The sequence below is a fragment of the Penaeus vannamei genome, chromosome 21 (genome assembly GCF_042767895.1).
Source record: "Penaeus vannamei isolate JL-2024 chromosome 21, ASM4276789v1, whole genome shotgun sequence".
Taxonomy (NCBI): domain Eukaryota; kingdom Metazoa; phylum Arthropoda; class Malacostraca; order Decapoda; family Penaeidae; genus Penaeus; species Penaeus vannamei.
The window spans coordinates 30,546,954-30,569,453 of NC_091569.1; the positions used below are offsets into that span (position 1 = coordinate 30,546,954).

Genomic DNA, 22,500 nt, shown 5'->3' on the forward strand with positions numbered 1-22,500 from the left:
AGACAGACTCAACATCGGGCAGTCCTGCATGTCGGTCATAGGTACAGAAATTACACACTGCAGGGGGCTGTGCCCCCTGCGACCTCCCTGTTGCACAGTTTCTGCTTCTAAACAACTACTCCGCTGTGCTCATTGCAAAGTTTTCTGTATGGGAGGGCATGAAAGGTACCATGGAAATTGCTGGGTAAAGTATGAATAATGCACACTGAATCAGTCACTATATTGTATAATGCTTAGGAGTGTGCCCGATGCTGAGTCTGTCTGACGCTTTCTCCTACCGTGAATGTGTGAAGGATTCTTTGTTTTCCTGGGCAGGGGTTAGGGGATAGCAACTCCCCATTGGGGGGGGAGGTCGCATTAGACAGTTTAGTGACTGATTCTCCCTATATTATTCATATTTTACCTTGTAATTTTCTTAGTACTTCTCATGCTCTCCTTTCTTGAGGGTCAAGAATGTGGGGGCTTCTGAAGGTTCCACAGCATAATTACACTTTTGGTTGACCAACTGAAGAGATACTTAAATCTTATATTTTTTCATAGGAAATTATAAAAGATGATTAGGTTAATATTTATGGTATGGATGCACTAAGACAGGACTTATTGAAGATGAGATTCTTGTAGAGGACAGAAAGTTGTAGTCAGAAATAATCTGCAGACACACATGATAATGCAACATATAAAGTAAAAAGTTTGTGGTATGTGCACCCGGAACCCCAATTAAGCCTCCCCTTTGGCAGTGGCCAAAGAGCACACCTAGTCACAGCAATTTAGAATGTTGAATAAAGATTGTGACATGGAGTTAAGGACTTTGGCTAGTCGCCTGCAATTGCATCAGTATTGTAGGGAATTACCAATGCTTATTGTCAGTCCACTCATGGCAAATAATGTCTAATAGCACTTTGGCAAACCTAGCCAAGAGGCCAGACGACAAGCACCCATTCCATGCCTGCTCTAAGTTGCGCACAATAAACACTGATTAAAGTAGACTTAGTCTGTCTTTAGCCTCTTTTCCAAAGAAATTGTATATGGCTCAGCCAAAAGTAGAGAATGTCTTTTCCCCTCATCTACTTTTTCATAGTTTTTTCATCACATGAAAACATTGTTGGAGTACAAGATATAGATTGAAGCTAATTTGATTGTTTACAGTAACATTTTTATTGCTTACCTAGTTTTATATCTAGATCTATGCCCATATTTTTTTAAAAAGCTTGGCAAGATAGTTTGTAGACCAGTTCAAACCCTATCATGTCAGAGTACATGTAGAGCTTGTTTGCCCTTGCTGGAGTGCTGAAAGGTGATGCAGACATTCTAATTACTAAGTCATATAACTCAATCCCCTATGAGGAGAGTTATAGGAAGTGGAACCCCCTAGGAATCACATGTGTCAATATTTACATGGAATTAGCAGAGTTCATAATATTATAAATATTTCTTTGTTTACCTGTAATTTTCCTCTTGCATTTCATGGTCTCTAAGCCTGTTGGAGCCAGTATTGTCACTATAGCTTTAAGCAGTCCAATAGTACCAAAATCATTAGCATCAGTTGTCTTCAACTTTCCAATAGAATTACATCCCATCACACTGTAATCTTATTTTGGAATGCAGCCAGATTAGAAATTTGATATATGCTATTACTTTTGATATATATATGTGTGTGTGTGTGTGTGTGTGTGTGTGTGTGTGTGTGTGTGTGTGTGTGTGTGTGTGTGTGTGTGTGTGTGAACGATTCTTTAGCACTCTGTTAAAGAATTAAAAACCAAAAAATTTCTTTTGAACAATCATAGTGTTCTGAACCAAGATAGTCTACTTATTTGCTAGCGTCCGTGTTATTTTTAATTGTAAGCTACTGTATTTGTTTTTACATTTGCAGTACTATATATAGTGCAGTGGGGTCCTCCATGGAGTGTCCAGAATAGTTGGGGAACCTTCACTAAAATGGAAACTGCTGTACTGGAGGCAAATGTTAAATTAAAGGGAAATAGGAAAAATATCTTGGACATTTCTGAGCTTCACACATGATCCCCTTTGAAATTTGATACCCTCCCAATACCTTGATCATTGGGAGGGCTTAGGAGACGGAGACTGAGGCCCAAGGTTGGGAATCACCCCTACCTTTAGCCTTAGCCCTTACCTCAACAAATTTTGCTTGGACTTTTCTTTTCCCCTTTCCTCATCTGTATCTTCTTCATCCCCTTCTGGCCCATTCCTAAGGTGTGAGAGCCGTGCTGAAAGGATGAAAGGCTGGCTCTGTGGCAGCCATGAATGGCCTCCTGGAGCCAAGGGCATGATATTATTTTGGTTAATTGCCTAGCCCTTACCCCATTTGGAGATTCTGAGGGGTAAACTGTTTCTTTTCCTGATTTTATTTAGGCTCACCATGGCCTATAATGAAGATTCTTTAAGGGGACTGCCCCAGAAAAAGCTTACTTATCTCTACTCATTTCATTATGAAAAAATATCAGTTGGAGAGAACTCATTGATTGTGTTTGCATAATATAAGAGTACATAATTTTGCTTTGTTTAATATGTAATTTTTAACTTGCCACCCCATGGGGGTAGGGGGTCCTACAGAGTGATAAACATATATATATGTATGAATACATTTGCAGTAGTAAATACCTGCAGTATATTCTGACAGTACCAAGCATCATCCACAGAACATAGTGTATTGATATTGAATTCACAATGATGCATACTATTCTAAATTTGTTATGAGCCAATATGACATAGAACTAATGTGACTTCCTTTTAACTGCCTTACTAATTATCATGATTTTCTCTTGAAATTATTTGAGAAATACTTGTATGTGTGAAGAGGTGGAGTGCATGTGCACCACTCTTGCAATCTAAATTATATGATGATGTGTACAATATATTACTTCACCATTTATTCCTTTTTTTAATTTCCAAAAAATGATTTATTTATTTCCACAGGAATTCATGCTCTGCCGTGAAGAAGAAAAAGATCCTCGCAAGTGCATTGCTGAAGGAAAGGCTGTGACTGCCTGTTCTCTTGATTTCTTTCGTAAAATAAAGAAGAGTTGCTTGGAAGAATTTACTCAATATTCTAACTGCTTAGACAAGTCCTCAAAGGACCTTGGATTCCGCCAGTAAGAAATTTGTATATTTTAAAAATTCTTATATGCACTATATATATAATCATGAGTTGTAAACTAATTACCTGTATATAAGATATATATATTATTTTATATACTGTTGAACAGGGCAAAACATATGTTATAGCTCTATTTATGTAGGCTCTAAGAAATCATGTAGTATATTCATAATGCTTGATAAAATACACTGAAAAGTTATGGAAATAAATAGAAATTTAAAGTAGTTTGTATTCTTGATAGCACTGTTAAAGTTCATTCCCATGTATTAACCCTCTGTAGTGGTCAATGTTTCTAAAGCAGAACCTCTCAGGCAGACATATTTTGAGCTGCTAACCCTGCCTAATATTTTGTATTATCACTAATGATAGTTTTAGGTTTCTATGGATTTATGGCTTTATCCACTTTATTTGAAATGTGGGAATGTGTTCCATGTGATTGAGGGTTTTGTGCATATACTTGCAAGGCATTTGTTAGGCAAGTTTTTCCCCCTCTTTGTATCCCTTTGTATGATAAATATCTTATTCCAGATTCAACTAATATCAGTAGTTAGTAAAAGACAAGCCTTTGCATAATGTTTCCTCAAAGTAAATAAATGTAGCAAAAATTCATTCAGGCACTATCTTGCTGTTTTTATTTGTCACTCCATACCAAATATGAATATTTTCATCTATTACTGCCATGAATGACATGTATATACATGCCATATGCATTGATTTTATTGTCTTGTGTTTTCATATAGATATATCCACTTGTCCTTAGTTACTAAGAAGTCAGTTACTAGTCTTATCTCTCTCACCTGTTTATACTTTTCCTTAATTTTTTTTTTTTTAGTATTTTGCTATTAGCATTTATGATAACTTTTTCATAAACATCATATTATTATTAATAATAATAACAGGATGATAATTATGATATGATTATTAGTGATACCAGTATCGATATTAATAAACTTGCAAAATAACTCCTTGGTGGCTGAGCACTTAATTCACAAAGAAAAACTACAGTCAACATTTGATGTTCATAGCAACAATTAAATTTTTTAAGAATATTGATGAAGTTTTCTCGTTTTTTATGGCTTTGCATTTTTGACGACTCACTACAGTTAATCAACTCATGTTGCATATAGATTCACTGGAAAAGTTTTCATATTCATCGTGAAAGCTAAGTTTTGTTAGGCTTTTCATTAAGGAAGCTGCTTTCTTAGATTAAGTATTTTCATTGTGGTTAATATCTAAAGCACTTGAATATTTTTAAAACTTTTGAGAAAATAATATTGTTTTACTTTTTTCAGTTGTCGCAATACCCAGTCCATCTATGATAAGTGTGTCCTTGATAACCTTGAAATGGAGCGGCCAGAATTTGGATATTTCTGCAGGCCCAAGATCGTTGATACAGTCAGGTAGGTAAACTTTGATCTTCATAATTATTCCATCAGGTGCTAATGAACATTCAATAAATTTTCCCATTTATATATAGATTATTTGACACATACAAATTCTCTTCAAAGTTCATTATCTCACAGACATTAGTTAGTCATGAAAGCTTCCCCATTTGTGATTTGCAAAGATTACCTTATGACTGATGTGAGTGAAATAAATATGAAACTTTTTCCCCGTTTTCCTATGCAAAGTAATTTTTTAACGCATGAAAAAATAATATGTCTTAATACCTTTGCCCTTGCAAAAACTACTTTATCATAGATTTAAATGAATTATCATCTTATGGAAGGTTTCCCCTTTCTTATACATAGGCCAAAGCCTGCTGAGGATGCACCTCTTGAGTTCCCTGATGCTCCAGAACCACTGCCTGAAGCTCCTGCTCGACCATCCCGTTATGGTACAAGGTTCCACTGGATGCAGTAGATTCCAAGGAAATTCACCTGTGTTTTCTTGGCTCTTCTCCACACCCATTTTGGAACAGTCTAAAAGTAAAATATAACCATTTGTGGTCCTCTTCATTTTGGGTATGACTGACTTCAGTGTGTAACACCCCTAAGAAGCTGTATGTCAGAACATGTGTAAATAATTTGTGACAACTAGCAGTATATATTAAATGTACAGGCAAATAATTTATAAGTAAAAGAGATTTTACTTGTTAATTTTTATTGTCATCCTTTTTTAAATATATAAAATATAAGAAATTATTTGTATTAAAAATAGCTTAATAGAAACACTAGTTACACCTGTCTCATGACACATATTCACAGATGTCATCATAATGAAACTTCATGATGACAGTTTCATCTTCTAAAAATTGTACAGATGCTTTTTCTTGGTCTTTGTGGAGTTGCAAGATTCGCCCTCTCTGGAAAAATATGGTCTCGATAGTTTAATGTTTTAACTAAAAATACCATAAATTACAAAAATATTTGATATTATTTATTGCAAGGAGCATATGCAATTAAATAACTTATTTACCAAAAAAGATCATTTTTGTTCACCAACCTGCCCCTTCTGTTGACCCTTTACAACCATGATTATCTGTGGAGGAATCTTGGGTATGACTGTCTCAAGCCACTCAGGATGGACCTTCTTAAGGATATCTCCATTTGGTGTGATACATTCGCAGCTCTCTGCTGTTATAACAGTTTTCACAATGACCTGTAAAGCAATGGGACTATCTGTAATAATTGCATCAAGATCCACGACTTATACAAAACTATACAATTCTGATATGGGTTTTGGTTAAAGAGTACTATGGTATGTGGCAAAAAGGGGTAAAAATTAGTTAAGGTATGGGTTGCAGTAAAGCAGGGATAGGACAACAATTTGTGAGACAGGAAGGAGGACCATTATGAAGCAATCGACCAGTAATAAAGGTAGAAATGGGTTTCTGAGAACAAGAAACCAGGGAATATGAGAAGGGACCAGGGGAAAGGTGAAATACCAAGAATGTAAGAGGAAGTGAAAAGGGTCATATGAGCATCCATGAGGAAGCAGAAGGGATAATGGGGAAAGAAGGGGGGTTGGTGCAAATGCAGAAGGGAGGACAGGATGTGTTGGGAGAACATTAGGAGGCAGAGGATGGATATCAGCAGTTACTTTGAAAGCAGAAGATATGGGAGTAGAGAGATTGGAAGGTGAATGAGGGAGAGGAGCATTCTCTTAGGTCATGTTAAGGAAGTTTTGGATGTCCTAAAAGGTTTCTGAATGGGACTTGTGTGGGAAGGTCTGACAAACAAAGGTTTTCTTGTGAGGAGGGGAAGAGACAGGTGTAGGAGATGGGGTGGAATATATAGATTGCCTGGTGCGACAGGTAAAGTGAGTGGGAGAGGTAGGCAAAAACTGGAGTAACTGGATTCAGAATGGCAAAAGAATTTGAATAGGAGAGAGAGGATAAAGGTAAGAAGAGATGCTAAGACATCTTAGGAAGGGAGAGATACAAAGGACAGCAATGGAATAGGTAACAAGAAAAACATCAGCGTGCTTCTCTGACCTCACATAAAGTGAGGCCAAGTTCGGTTCTAAAAATTGCTATCTCACATTCACACTTGTCAGTAGGGTAGCTCCTATAAAATACATTATGACAGCAGGCTGTGGCACAGCAGTGTTTGGCAGGGTGGCCAAAAGCACCAACATTTCTTACATCGACAAGAGAGGGGTCAATATGGTCAGACGGGGCAGGACTCTCCACCAATATAAAATTCATGGGAATGATTAATGTTTGAAAAGGAATGTGGTAGACATCAAAGGTCATATAGCACTATGGTAAAGTATTGTGTTGGAAAGGGCCAAAGAGAGTTGAAGATTACAATAAGAAGTGTTAGATGTCAAAGGTTTGCGAGCGTTATAGGATAGTATGGTTGTGAAAAGGGAAATAAGGGGAGCAAGTGATCTAGAGCAGAAATTAGTAGAAAGGGGAGGCTTAAGGCAGTAGGGTGATTGAGTCAATTATTGTGTATCTGTCACTGGAATAGGAAAAATGTTCAAGGCAGAATCGAGATAGCTGTTCAAAAAGTAGGGGAAGATGTCAGATGTCAAAGATTAGATGGTGTTATGGGAAAGTATGGAAAGGAGGGAAGTAAATGAAGTAGAGCTATGATTAGTAAAATGGGAAAGGTGAAGGAGGTAGAGCAATTAAGTGAATTTATTGTATCTGTGACTGGGGAAGGAGTAGATATGGTTGTCTTAGTAGTATGGGATTAGGTATCTGAGGGTTGAGATAAAGGATCAGGAGTAGTTGAAGGAGTAGTGTACAGGGGTTCAACAGGGAGGGTGGGGTCTGGGGAAGGGTATTGTGATAAAAGAGATTCAAGTGCGTATCCAGGAGCAATAGTGGGGAAGGATGGGGTTTTGGTTTGGGTGGTATGTGTGATTTGGGTGGTTTAGAGGTTGAGGTATTTTGGGAAGGAGTAGGGGAGTACAAGTGGATAGATCTGCAGTGTATCTATGACTGGGGAAGGAATAGGGACATTGTTCAAGGAAAACAGAGGTAGTTATTGTAAAAGTAGGAGGGGAAGAATCCAGGGGATGAGAAAGGGTGAAGTATCAGGAAGAATGTCTGGAGGGGAGGGGTCTGGAAAAGGACACTGTTATGATAAAGGGAATTATGGGAGTATTCAAGTGGAAGCGGTAGAAAGGGTGGGGTAAGTTGGGAGGATGTAAGAGGAAGGGGGATGGGGGGAACTGGAGGAGGATGGATATTTGCAAATACTTTTAAATGTAGAAGGAGTAGGAACAGAGGGATTGGGGGGTGGATGAGGGAGCAGAGTGTTCCCCTGGGTCATCTTTAACAAGTTTTGGATGTCTTCAAGGGTTTCTGGAGGGGAGTAAAGAGGACTGACAAACAAAGGTTCTCTCATGAGGAGGAGAAGAGATAGATATCTGAGGAACAGAAGGACAGGAAGGTGTAGTAGAGAATGTAGTAGGAGAGCTTGGACTGGAATGTTTAAGTTGCCGGGTACGAAAAATAAAGTGAGGAGGAGGGGTAGGTATCAGGGAAATGGTAGAGATTGGAGTATCTGGATTTACAATGGAAAACGAATTTGACGGGTAGATAGGGCAAGTAAACGTAGGACGTAGGTTTAGGGTATAGGGGAGAGATACCTGGAAAGATGCAGAAACATCTTGTGAAGATGGTGGGGGAGCAAAGCAAAGGACTGTTTTTGAGAGAGAAAAACCTTGTCATCATGCTTCCTGTCTGACCTCACATAGAGTGATGCCTAGTTTAAATCTGAGGACTGCTACCTCACATTCAAATTTACATTTAATTTTATTTTAATGTATTATGGCAGTCTCCACAATTAGCACATGTATGTGACTGAGCAGGGCAATCTGAACGGTCATGAACAGGTTGGGCACATAGAGGGCAGCAGGCTGTGGAGTGACAATGTTTGGCGGGGTGGCCAAAACATCAACGTTTCTGACATTGACGAGGAAGGGGTCGATATTGTCGGACATGATAAGACAATCCACCAATATACAGCTCATGGGGGAGGTCTTGTCTATGAAACCTAATCTTGGCAATATTGACGTGGGATTTATGCTGGCCTCTCGGAGGAATAGTGTAACACTACTGCCATTGCATCATATTCAGCAAGGCAGGAAAATAGTTCATTTTCACAGTCTGACCAGTCCTTGTCATACATGGGTCAAGCATTTGGGGGAATAGAAACAGTTCCAGGAATGGGTTTGCCAGTGAGGTCAGTTAGGGTAGATAGTGCATGAGCTTGGGATTCAGATGTAACTGCAGAGCAACTGCGAAAGGTAACCTTGCCTACTTGTTTCTGGAGGCACTGCTGAAAGAAAAGGGTATTCTCAGAATAGGGGGCTGTGGGGGGAATCAAAAAGAATCGATCCCACTTGGCAGGGTCAAAGAGAGTACTCAGAAGGTTTGCAGAGGCATAGGCAGTAAAAGGATGAGGACAAGAGGAAGATGGAGTGGTGTGAAGTGGAGTAATTCTGCAGGGGGGAGGACAATAAGGATGAAGAGTGGTAATAAGGGAAGAGGAGGTAGACATTGAAGAGGACTGTGCAGCAGGAGATGAAGAGGAGAATGTTGGGGAAGAGGAAGGGGTGCTTTCTTGAGGTTGAGTAATAACCTGGGTGGGTGTTTTGGAATGGTTAGAGTTGTTCGTTGAAGAGGGGGTATTAGTATCAGTGGTCGGAGCCATGGTCAATGGAGGGGCAGGGGTCGGAAAACCATCAAAATCAAATTCAGATAGGCTATTTAATGAAGGGTCAAGCCTTAATGCCCTTATTAAGGGTAAAGAATCTTCATTATTGGCCATAGCCATGAGCCTGAATAAACTGGGGAAAAGAAAATGTCTATCCCTCAAGGTCCCCATAAGGGGTAAGGGCTAGGCAATTAATCATAGTTCATGACTGACACAAAGCCAGCTTTTCATCCTTTTAGCATGGCTCTCACACCTTAGGAATGGGATAGAAGAGAGGAATAATGAAGATACAGAAGAAGAAGAGAAGAAAGAACCAAGCAAAATTAATTGAGGCGAGGGCTGGGACGTAAGGTGATCCCCTATACTGGGTCTCAGTCCCGGTCTCCAAAGCCATCCCACAACGACAATGGGGTATTGAGAGGGAAATTCATGAGAAAGGTCATGTCTACAGAAGGTAACCTTGGCAATATTGGTGTAGGACTTATGGGGGCATCAACGAATGGTGTAGCAATGATACAGCATCATGGGTCGTTTCACAGTCTAACCAATCCTTGTTGTGTACAAGGCAATTAGTCTGGGAGAAGAAACAATTCCAGTACAATCCTACAAGTATTAAGGGGGAAGTGAGGCTGAGCAGGAATAGGTTTACCAGTAAGATCAGACAGGGTAATTAATGCTCAATCTTGTGACTTTGATGTAATTATTACAAGGCATGAAAGAACAGAATAGAAAAAAAATTGCAAAAAATCAATCCCATTTGGCTGGGCTTAAAAAGAGCACTCAAAAGGTTTGTAAAGGTGGAAATAGAAGGATGAGTACGGGAGGAAGAGGAAGTGGTCAGGAGTAAGGTAGTACTTCTCTGAGGCGGACAATAAAGATGAGGAGGTAATATAAATAGGGTAATGATTAATGATTAAAACAAATAAATGTGTGAGACAGCACTATGACAAAGTCTTGTTGCAAAAAAGGGTAAAAATGAGTTCCCAATTAGGATAAAATGTGTTAGACGTCAAACAATATAGCATTATAGCATAGTATGTTAGTGAAAAGGGTGAAGTGGGTGGAGCAAATCAAGTAAAGTGGAGATTAGTAAAAGATGAAAGGGTTAAGGGTGTGGGGCAATTGGATGAAATTATGAGTATCTGTGGCTGAAGGAGGAAGAGGGACATGGTCTAAGGAAAAATGGCAAAAGAGCTATTACGAAACAATCTACGCGTAATATGGGTATGGAGCATCCAGGTGGGAGTGGTAAGCATACTGGGGATCACAGAAGGAATGGTGCACATGGAGGAGAGGATGGAGTGCGTTTCGAGAGAGTGGCAGGAAGGAGGGTAGGGGAAATTTGAAGAGGAGGATGGATATTGGAAAATACTTTGAATATAGAGGGAATAGGAATATAGGGATTGAAAGGTGGATGAGGTAGTGGAGTGTTCTCTTGGGCCCTGTTTAGGATATTTGGTTTTCTTCAAGAGTTTTTGGAGAGAAGTTGGGTGGGAAGGTCTGAGAAACAAAGGTTGGCCATTTAGCCAGCCTTTAATTCTTTCAGCACAGATCTTACACCTTTGGAAGTGGACAGAAAGGATTTTAGAAGGGAAGGAAAAAATAAGAGGAGAATAAATGTCCATGTGATACGAATACAGGTCCAGGTTTGGGGTGATCCCGAACACTGGGCCTCTGTCACCATCTCCTATTCCCCCCCCATTATATCTAGCATGGGATTGGGGGGAGAGGTACCAGCTAGTGAGGTAGAAGTTTACTTACCTTTTCTTTATGGTATTTTCCTCCCTTGTAGTCCTTGCTAATAAGACGAACTCGAAGGTTTTCTCGCACCCATGGGACAACTGGCATCCTCTCTGGCGATCTCTTGGCTTTCTTTACTTCATACTTATAATCATCATCTTTTGATCTTTTTTTCTGGCTGGGGCCAAGGTCAGCACTCATATATTTGTTCTTAATATATTCATCCTTATATCTTGTCTTGCTATCCTCATATTTTGATTTGTACTTACTATCATATCCACTGTCTTTATCCCTGCGTTCCTTGTTTTCTCTATGTTTCTTTACCTGCTCATCATCTCTGCTTCGTTCAGGTCTTTCATCTCTTTCTCTATATTTCCTATTATCTTCTTGTCGGTATTGCTCCTTTTCATATTTTTCTCTGTATTTTGTTTCCTTTTCATCTTTGTACTTTCTTTCCTTTTCATCTTTGTACTTACTTTCCTTTTCATCTTTGTACTTACTTTCCTTAAAATCTTTCCCTCGATATTTGCTTTCTTTCTCCTCATCCTCCCTATATATGCTCCCTTTACTATAATTTCCTGTGGATTTATCTCCTTCTCTCCTCTTGTCTGGCTTCTCCTTTTCTTTTGCTGCATAATCTCTCTCCTTGTCAGAAACTTTTTCTTTTTCCATGCTCTCACCTTCTCTCTTCACATCCAAGGTGTCTTCTCTTTTAATGCTCTCCTCTTTTGCTGTTTTTCTGGACTCTGGATGCTTTGACCTCCTTGTATCTTTACTATCATTACTCTCACTGTCATCAGAGTGCTTGTTTTTCTTTAGTCCCTTCTTCCTTTCTTCTTCCTCCTGTAAAAGAAAAATATGAAGCAAAAAAAGAAATATGATTATTTGTACTGAAATTTGTTTTTCATCAAAAATTTGTAAAGTATCTGCTATATAGACATAAAACTGTAATATCCGAGAAACTTACCTTGTACTTGTCATACATTTCTTTGTTGATGACACGAGAAGAGTCTTTGAATTCTTTCTGCGAGACCACACGGACATTTAATTCTACTTCTCGTAAAATAGCTTGACTAACAGCAGCCTTCACTAACATGTGATCCTCATCTAATGATTCAACCTGGAGGGAGAAAAATTAAATATTGCTTTTTTATTTTACTGTTATTATTAGGAGGAAAGCAAGAGCAGACAGAGGAATATGTTTTTTTGTGTGAACTTTGATTTAAGCTAATCATACTGTTAAATCATAAAAAGCAAACATGCCTGAGTGTTTGAGTAAGTGGACATAACAGTACCTACAACTTAAACAGTACACATGATTGAACACCAAATCTTACATCAAGGTTAACCCTTTGCTAAGTAGTTAACTGATAATCACTGTATTTACTATGGGGAACAAGTGAGATAGTGGGGACACAGTTACACATATTGGTCTATTGTTTCATAATACATTCATATAATCGAAGAATTAAAAACAATGGATATTAAGAATAAGAATAATGTAATAGAAAATAACACATCAGGATACAAAACTCACAATGCCGTAAGTTCCTCTCTGACGGCCACTGTGGATGAAAACATAAGAACCCTTTTGCAAACTCAGTTCTTCCTCCTCTGCAGCTGCTTTGCCCTCTCTGTCTTTTGCCCCTGCCAAGTTGCTCCCCATCAGACCAAAGGTTTTGGCTGATGGGTCTATGATATCAACAACTCTATGGGGAGGAAAAATGCATGCTAAACTTATTCCCTGGTCAACAAGTACTTCCAGAGCTATCTATGTGTAAACACCATTAATAAGTGGACAATACATGTAGAGCCCTTCCAGCATCAATGGATTAAAAACATCCACCAATAGTATATCAATATCCACAGGCTGATGAACCTCTATCATGCTCACCCTCAAAATTACAACATTAACAATGACATTCAAATGTGATTACTCGTAGTTGCCAAATACTTTATAGTTACATTAACCTAACACTGAAGAAGATACACAATCAGTTATCATCACATACTCATTATCACCAAAACATAATACAAACTTACTTCTTGTTTCTTTTGCCAATGCCCTGAGTCTTCTTCCACCCCATTCCACGAAGGAGAGCTGCTCCAAAGTTATCAACCTGAACCTAAAGAAAAATAAATGATGTGTTTTAATTTCCTTGTCTTTCTTTTTCAAGATTCAATAACATTACATCAATATTAGGAAAATCATATTTTGCTCCAAAGGTAACTCCAGAAAAATCCCAACTTTTAATTCATCAATAATAATAGTAGTAGTAGAAGTAGTAGTAGTAGTAGTGGTAGTAGTAGCAGAAGTAGTAGCAGAATTAGTAGCAGAAGCAGTAGTAGAAGTAGTAGTAGAAGCAGTTGTAGAAGTAGTAGTAGTAGTAGTAGTAGTAGTAGTAGTAGTAGTAGTAGTAGTAGTAGTAGTAGTAGTAGTAGTAGTAGTAGTAGTAGTAGTAGTAGTAGTAGTAGTAGTAGTAGTAGTAGTAGAAGTAGTAGTAGTAGTAGTAGTAGAAGTAGTAGTAGTAGAAGTAGTAGTAGTAGTAGTAGAAGTAGTAGAAGTAGTAGTAGTAGTAGTAGAAGTAGTAGTAGTAGTAGTAGTAGTAGTAGTAGCTAGTAGTAGCTAGTAGTAGTAGTAGTAGTAGTAGTAGTAGTAGTAGTAGTAGTAGTAGTACTAGTAGTAGTAGTAGTAGTAGTAGTAGTAGTAGTAGTAGTAGTAGTAGTAGTAGTAGCAGTAGTAGTAGCAGTAGTAGTAGTAGTAGCAGTAGTAGTAGTAGTAGCAGTAGTAGTAGTAGTAGCAGTAGTAGTACTAGTAGTAGCAGTAGTAGTACTAGTACTAGTAGTACTAGTACTAGTACTAGTAGAAGTAGCAGCAGCAGCAGCATTAATAGTAGTAGTAGTAGTCAGGGCCCTGGGGCAAAGAACATGGCTGGGCCTTCAGGTCCATATCTTTTTTAGGTGGGAAACACCTTTTTCAAAAAGGAAACGCCCATGTTTCCTTACATTTTTATGTTAATTTAAACTGTATGTTACTTGAACTTACAATCTAAAACTTGCAATCAATATCATGTTACTAATATCACAGAACTTTAAAAATATCACTAGTTTGGCAGAAGACTGAGGTTATTTTTTTAACCACTTCCTTATTTTTAATCTTGGTAAGGTTAACTGCTGTAACGTTGTTTTAGTATAAATACACCCTATAAATTTGAGTCAGTTGTTCTTGGGCTCAAATAAGCTACTACTGTAAATATCTACATATATTAATAATAGTAATAATAATAATAATAATAATAATAATAATAATAATAATAATAATAATAATAACAATCATAATAACAATAATAACATAATAATAATAACAGCAATAATAAAATAATAATAATAAAATAAAAAATAAATAATTATAAAGAATAAACAGTAACAATAATAATAAAAATAACTAATAGTAATAACAATTATCAATAATAATAACAACAATAACAACAATAGTAACAATATTAATAATAATAATAATAATTATTATTATTATTATTATTATTATTATTATTATTATTATTATTATTATAAAAATAAGAACAAATCATAATGACAATGATAATGTGATAATGTAATAATGATAGAGATAGTTATCATGATAACTGGTGGTGATGGTAAGAATGATGGTGGTGATGGCTGTATAATGATAATGATAATGAAATGATGATGATGCTAAAAATATCAATAATAGTAATAATAACAATAAAGATAAGTGTGTGGGTTGCAGAAAAGCTAGGTTTGAAGAAAATCACATATTGGAAGAAAGATGAACCTATATGGAAATATAGAATTGAGGGGGATATTAAAAGATTGAAACAGGAAGTCAACTTGCTGGAAAGAGAAAAGAGAGGTGAACTTGGGGCAAAGAAGAAAAAGGAAACAAAGATCTGAAAGCAAAATAAAGAGTTAAAAGAAAAGGACTTAGAACTGTGATTGAAGAACTTTAGCTGAGGATGATATCAAAGAGTGCAAAAATTAAAAGATATGAGCAGAGAATCACTCAATTCAGACAAAACAGGATGTTTAATCTGAGGAAAATATACAAAGAACTGAATGGATGTGGAAATAGTGTAAGTGATGTGCCAAATGCTAAAGAGAGTAGGAGGTTTTAGGGTGATATTTGGAGCATCGAAAAGGAACATAATAGAGAGGCTGGATGGTTACGGGATCTGAAGAATGAAGGTAACAGCAAACACCTTCAGGAAATGGTGAGGATTAGTGTTGAAAATGTAAAGAAACAACTGTTAGTTGACAAGACCGTACTGAGAGACTGTAAGAAAAGGCATGTTAATCTGGCTATGGCATGGACAGATTATAGGAAAGCTTCTGACTTTGTCCCCCATAGTTGGATTAGGAATGTATGGAAATGTTTGGAATTGTAGAGAATGTGAGAAACTTTATTCAAAGAAGTATAGGTCAGTGGAAGCTTTCATTAACATCTAATGGAAAAGACTTTGGTGATGTTGATGTGAAGAGGGGAATATTTCAGGGTGATAGTTTATCCCCACTGCTGTTTGTATTGAGTATGATTCCAATGTCGTTAGTGTTTTGGAAGGCCAATACATACTATGAATGGGGAAAGAAAGAGAACAAATTACATCATCTTCTGTTCATGGATGATTTAAAGCTGTTTGATAAGAATGAAGAACAGATAGATTCACTTGTGAACATGGTTCTCACTTTCCATAAAGACATTGGGATGGAGTTTGGTCTTAGAAAGTTTGGTGTTCTTACCTTAAAGAAATTAAAAATCGCTAGATGTGAGGGGATAGAACCCTCGGATGGTGAATTAATGAAGGAGGTGGAACAGGAAGGTTACACATACCTGGGGATAGTCAGACAAGATAAGATCAAAGAAAATGAGAAAATTATAAGGGAATACAAGAAAAGGCTCTGGTTGATTCTTAAATCAAAACTGAACGGTAGAAACAAATTATAGCGACGAACACCTAGGCAGTAGCTATCTTCAGATAAGGGGGTTGAATCCTGGACTGGAAAGGATATGAACTGAAAATCTTGGACAAGAAAGATGATGACAATATATGGTGCATTCCAGTTTGATAAGCATAGAACGCTGTGTCAGAGGAAAAGAAAACAGCTTGGGCTTGTACGTAATGAATTCTGTGGAAAAACTAATTCAGGGAGTCCATACATCAGGAACAATTGAGACAAAAAGTTCCATCAGTAAGAGTTAATTTAAACAACAGAAGGCTCAGGAGCAAAAAGGATGAATGGATGTATTCCGGAGAAGGAGATAAGGACAACCTGGAATTGGCTAGTCAGAAGATATTTAAAGGTTGAAACAGGCATTGTTATGTGCTGCACAGGAGTAGATGATCAGAACAAATTATGTAAAACACCACATTGATAAGAGTATTGACAATCCCCTTTGTAGAATTAGCTCAGAAAGAATACAAGAGATGCCATGATAATGTAGCAAAGAAAATTCATTGGGAACTGTGCAAGAAATATACATTAAAACATAAGGAAAGATAGTATGAGAAAAGGTGGAGAAATACCAGGGCTTGCAGAGGGAAACTGGAAGACTGTGGCAACTGAGGAAGGTGCAGGTTGTTCCTGTGGTTGTAGGTTCCCTTGGAAGTGTGACAAAAGAATTTGATTGCTGGACTGACGAATTGGGGGTACTGGACAATGTCAGAGCTATACAACAGACTGCCTTGTTAGGAACTGCAATAATCCTGAGGAAGGTGTTAGAGATGTAAGAGAGAGATTTCCTTTTAGCCCTTGGTCATTTGTTATGACCCGCCTAACAGGAGTAAAGACAGCAATTCCAACAGCCGAGCATAAGCTGAAACAATAATAATAAAAATAGAATAATAATAATAAAAATTATATGATAATAATTTGATAAAGATGATGATGATGATGACTTGATGATGATGATGATGATGTGATAATGATGATGATGATGATGATGATGATAATGATGATGATGATGATGATGATGATGATGATGATGATGATGATGATGATGATGATGATAATGATAATGATGATGATGATGATGATTTGATGATGATTTGATGATGATGATTTGATGATGATGATTTTGATGATGATGATGATGATGATGATGATGATGATGATGATGATGATGATGATGATGATGATGATGATGATGATGATGATGATGATGATGATGATGCTTAAGCATAAAAAAATAAAATTCACTATTCCTACTTCTTCATAATTGTCAAGGGAAGACTCTTTGCCAACAGGGTATAATTCAGCACCATTTTCAGCCTCCTTTTCTGCGACTGGGATGGTGAGGTTACTCGGCGCACCTCGCTCTGTCCAGCCCTCGAGCCTCCGCTTACTCTCTGAAAAGTTACATTCTTTATCTTAGAACTGTAAATACCAATAACTTGCAATCATTAATTATGAGGAAATTATCTCTCTACCATGGGTAATCATATTCTCACAGGGACGTATAATAATAAGATATATTACTCATGTCCTGGTACTAACTCACCTTCTAAAAGTGCAGCTTCTGCTTGCTCATCCAAGGTAAGAATTTTGGTCTCAACTTTTTCCTCAGCTTGCACTTCCTCCTTGCCTTTCTCTTTGTTTTCAGCATTATCACCATCCTCCTCTAACTTCTTATCCGCTAACTTACAAAAAATTTCTGCTCTGTCTACCTGAACCATCGGTATGACCAACTCCTCTTCCTCTGTTTTGCCGTCTCTTGTGTAGGAAGAAAAGTAGGAAGTGAATATTAACCCACATTCATAAACTTTATTCAACATTTATCTAACACATCTTAACCCAATGTCTCCAAGAGAATTTGAGGTTTGCTAGGCCTCCAGTCCAGGGAATATGCGCAACCATCTGGGATTGTCTCCAGGGCCTTTTTTAGATATGGTCAGTGTGCAGCACTTGCTGTGAGTGTAGTACACCCACATCTTCAATATCTCCCTTTTGTGCATCATACTTCATGGAAGTTACACTGGCCAAGCACTAAAAGACAATGTAGAACATTTACCATCAAACCCCCCTTAACTCCAAGATTCTTGGCCCCAATGTCAGGGGAGGGCATGAAAAGTACCAGGGAATTTGTAGAGTATAATATGAATGATATACACAAACTAAAACCCTATAATAATAATGTACACATAAAAGAGCAATTCTGTAACACATAGCAACCACACCGAGCAATAAGCACTTGGTGAAAGAAAAACTCATTCATTCAGAAACTCACTGTGGGTACAGATTCGCTGTGTTTATCTATAAATTCAAAATTATCTTGTATGAAAATGCCAAGGAGTTGCGTAACACAATATTATGGGAAAGAAAAGTGTAACCTTTCACATATTCCCAGATCACAAGAAGAAACACAAAAAATGGAAGTGATGGATTCAGTCCACGATACATGTAAATGCTGATGGGTGTGTTTGGGCACCTGGTGGAAAATATATTTACATTAAAAATAGAAAATGTGTAACCAACACACATTAATTAAACTCTTACCTTCAATAAAATATTCTGAGCAGATCTGGGAATGTAGTTAGGATAGACCCTTCTTTCTCATCATATTGTGATACAAACAACCAAAAGCATCACAACTCCTTGGCATTTTCACACAAAAGATCTTTGAATTTTTTTATTAACACAGTGAATCCATAAATTTTCAACAAGTGCTTGTCACTATGTGCTGTTGCTACATATTACCAAATTGGTAATGGTAATCAGTAATCAAAATTGGTAATATAATGTTAGGCCATTTCGAAGGATCAATGATCCAAATTTCAGTAATTTCTTGGAATAAGTCTGCCTAACGGATCGCAAACATTTTGGTATCACAGGATTCCTCTCAACGTCTGCTATGCAAATATGTAGGTTTTATTGCGTGGCAGCCCCCACAAACCCCACATACTTGGCCCCAATAGCAAGGGAGGGCATAAAAGGTACCAGGGAAATTGCTGAGTAAAATGTACATGATATACACAGAATCTGTCACTTCAAAGTCTAGTGCAGGGGGTTGAGCCCCCTGCGATCCCCAGTAAGAGAAATCCAACAATACCGAAATCTTCACAATCCGTTAGGCAGACGTGTTCCAAAAAAATATTCAAATTTCAACAAGTAGGTGATATGGACACTCTAGCTTCAAAGCTTCTAGTTTCCTATCATAACGCTTTTTCTCTCTGGTTCTTAACAAATCGAAGTATATATTTTCACTTACAATAATAACGTAACTTTTTATTACTCTACAAGAGGTTTCTGTGAGGGACGGGTTTGTTTTCCACAGGTGGATTTCAACGTCATGGTAACCCCTCCTCAAGCCAAATAGGTCTATAAGTTACTATACAATCTAATATATGGGGCCATTCCCCTTAAAACTCACCCCTTATTAAAGCTGCCCTGAATACACAATGTAATCTCTGAGCATCATCCATTAAGGGCAGAAATGGGCAAGGATTGAAAAAACAATTATAACAACAATTTTTAAAATGCCAATCAACTTACGTCTTCAAGACATTCTCTTCAATGGATTCCAGGTTCTCCGTCTTATCCTTGACTTCTGCCGGAGCATCGTTGCGTATTGCAGAAGGCTGGAGGGTCTTCTTCTCAATCCTCTTTGAGAAAGATAAGCTGAACTTGGGGGCACTCATTCCGGGGTACTTTTTCTTCTTTTGGATTTAATTTGAGGCTTTCACAATTCAGAAAGCCTCAATTCCCTGAGATTTCTTCTTCTTGAACCGCTTCTTCGTCTCCGTTGGTAAATATAAACCTCTGGTAGAAAAACAATAATAAACGTTCCCTGTTGCTTCGCTGCGTAGGGACCGTATGTATATGTTTATACTTGTAAGTTCTTTTGTGCGTTTTATCAATAAAATTAGCCCTAAAGTATTTCAATAAAATATTACGTAACAGTGATTTATTCAAATAAATGTGTTTTGTTATTATAAGATTCAAAAGATGTCTTCACTCAAAGTGACAATGGTCGTAATTTCTCTCGTAAGAAAAATGATATATACATATCTAAAAATACTCTACTCTATTAATATGCAAAATTCAAGAAAGCTAGTTAACAATTATAGCAACGACCCCTGTCCCCCTCACAGCTGACACTTCACAACAAGTGTCACTAAAAGTCAAAAGTACTAACCAATTCGGGCAATATGCCGCAGGACGATCAGGTTTATGTGAATGTTGTCAAACAAGACATTGTCAAGTATGATGTCACTGTCAAAAGTCTTATTCAGGTTAGTTTTATAAGAGAGAGATGAGTGAATTCAAGGTAAATTTCACTAAATAATTTCAAGGGTCGCTAGTTAACTAATCCTGTTAGCTAGTGCACCCATCCGAGTTTCTCCCTTCATGTCGATAAGAAAAAAAACAGCAAAAGCATAATTGAAAAGTAGCAAGACTTTGTATAAGTAGGGGATTGTAGGTTAAATATTATCTAATGTTATTGTACAAAAGTCTATCACCACAAAGATGTTATATCTGTCAACAAAATGTTTGAATATAAATATACACCACCCCCCTCAAGAGATTAAACCCCTGGATTCAAGAAACATCCTGGGGTGGAAAATGCTTGGTTTTGAGTTTAGAGCTTTTAAGCCAGTTCCATAATGTTTTTACCAGGTATATCAGTCTAATTCATTCTTTTCAGATTTTGTTTTGTCAAATATTCTCTTTCAAGCATGCCACTAAATTGCAACTACAAAATAGGACCCAAAATGTTGCTCTGTCATAAATGGGTTCTTATTTCTATTAGAGGAAGGAAGAATGATGGTGCAACTTACTGTTACAGTGGATATTATAAAGTTTGCTGGTACCCTATCCCATTTGCTTGTATTTCAGCTGAATGGTCATCTTTAATTATAGTAAACCAATGTCACTAATACTAACAAATTTGATATCATTGGATAGCATTTGGTTATGGCCCATGTTACACATATGGTAGCCATATCTGATTTCTTGCAGTTAGGCATATGGCACACATCTGCATATGTGCATATAAACATTATTTTTAGGTAATAAGCACACACCTAACCTAACCGAATTAAGAGTGGTATCATCTTCTCATGTCAAGGAACATCCATCTTGTTTGTTTCACCATGCATGTGCAGAACACCATTTGGGGGCTTTCTGCTGTACTCAGTCACTGCCTTTGCTTATACTAACTAGATGTAGGAGTGTTAGTCTGAAAAAAAGCTAGATTATGTAGACCCTGGTAATTTACTGTCAGATAATCAGTCTGTCTAGCCTGCCTTGCCAGAATATAGTTGATGGAGGTTGGTTAACCTTTGCCAGTGCCAAAGTTGCAGAAACCAAGATCATCACTTGATGCCACACCACTCTATATACCAGCTCCCATGGAACCTTAAGATAACCATACAATAGGAAGGATTACCAGAGATTGTACTGTCCAAAAATTCATTAACTCCTTGGACCTGGATGATGTTGCAGTCACATTAAGGAAAAGCAGCTGCCTTGGTGATGTGAACATGCTGTCAGCCAGGCAAATTGGCCGCGGCCCGGGTGACACAGACTGCCGTCATGAGTGAACACCAGGGTGACAGAAATGACTCTCCATGATTGCACAAACCTCTTGGAGTGTGATTTGACTCATTTGGCACTTAGAAGGGGGCCTTAACATTATCCTCATCGATAAACGAATGTGGAATGCAACATGTGTAAGCAGTGACTAGAAGAGCACCGACTCTAGGGAGGACACCATTTCCATGCTACACACCATATTTCTGGCCACTGTAACTGGCAACACAGGCTGTATTACGTAAAATTAAAGATTACGAAAAAATTTGATTTCTGACACAAATAACCAAATGTTTCATATTTTTTTTACTGCATATGTGATATAGGAAATAAGTAATTACCATCTGGATAAATAAAATCAAAAGATAAATATGGACATTGGAAAATAGTGATAAAGCTAAAAGAAATTTACACAAAATAAATTTTCAAACAAGAATCAGAGTCTTGTCATCGCTCATGGGTGCTCATGCATGTCTGGCCTATGTGACCTTCGCCCGGGATATTGGCCACTTATGTAAATCATTGCCTAGGGTTTTCAGCTCCATGATTTCCATGATTAACTGGATCCAAAGGGTTAATTGTGGAATGTAGTATAATGTATTGTTCTTACTGATTTATGTATATTTATCCTATAATCTCTAGTATACTTTATGCCCTCTCTTCCTATTGGGGCCAGTACTGTGGATGTAATTGGAATTTGCAGATTATAATTACTCCAGAATTCCATATCTGTAATCCAAAGGAATCTATCCATAGATATTAAAAAATAGTATAATGTCCATAGAGACAACTATAAAATTTCGTAAGATACATAGTCTGTACTATAAAGAAAATTCAGAGGGTTTTACAAAATATCCAATTTACTTTTTCAAGACGAAAATTTAGATTGATTGTATAGGATTTCTGACTAAAGGTACTTTCACACCAAAGTGGCTGGCCACTTGGAAATGAATGTACAGAAAT

At 37.4% G+C, this 22,500-nt stretch overlaps 3 protein-coding genes across 3 annotated transcripts in view; 2 read left to right on the forward strand and 1 right to left on the reverse strand.

Annotated features, from left to right (window-relative positions):
- ND-19 (NADH dehydrogenase [ubiquinone] 1 alpha subcomplex subunit 8) overlaps positions 1–5,208 on the forward strand; it is a 6,138-nt gene extending 930 nt beyond the window's left edge. The window contains exons 2-4 of the mRNA XM_027367422.2: positions 2,935–3,110; positions 4,408–4,515; positions 4,867–5,208. Coding sequence (XP_027223223.1) covers positions 2,935–3,110; positions 4,408–4,515; positions 4,867–4,978 — 396 coding nt within the window. The 3' untranslated portion in view covers positions 4,979–5,208. The remainder of the gene's footprint in view (positions 1–2,934; positions 3,111–4,407; positions 4,516–4,866) is intronic.
- Positions 5,202–19,822, reverse strand: LOC113815327 (G-patch domain and KOW motifs-containing protein). The gene is made up of 9 exons (XM_027367421.2): positions 19,498–19,822; positions 17,507–17,718; positions 17,215–17,354; positions 13,015–13,097; positions 12,509–12,680; positions 11,939–12,091; positions 10,993–11,814; positions 5,561–5,716; positions 5,202–5,420 (listed from the first exon to the last, which is right to left on the reverse strand). The coding sequence occupies exons 1-9, from the start codon at positions 19,641–19,643 to the stop codon at positions 5,304–5,306; spliced, it is 2,001 nt and encodes a 666-aa protein (XP_027223222.2). The 5' UTR covers positions 19,644–19,822; the 3' UTR covers positions 5,202–5,303.
- Positions 19,823–20,080: 258 nt separating this feature from the next.
- The window catches only part of Sec20 (vesicle transport protein Sec20), a 19,831-nt gene continuing 17,411 nt past the window's right edge, over positions 20,081–22,500 (forward strand). The window contains exon 1 of the mRNA XM_070136080.1: positions 20,081–20,237. Coding sequence (XP_069992181.1) covers positions 20,154–20,237 — 84 coding nt within the window. The 5' untranslated portion in view covers positions 20,081–20,153. The remainder of the gene's footprint in view (positions 20,238–22,500) is intronic.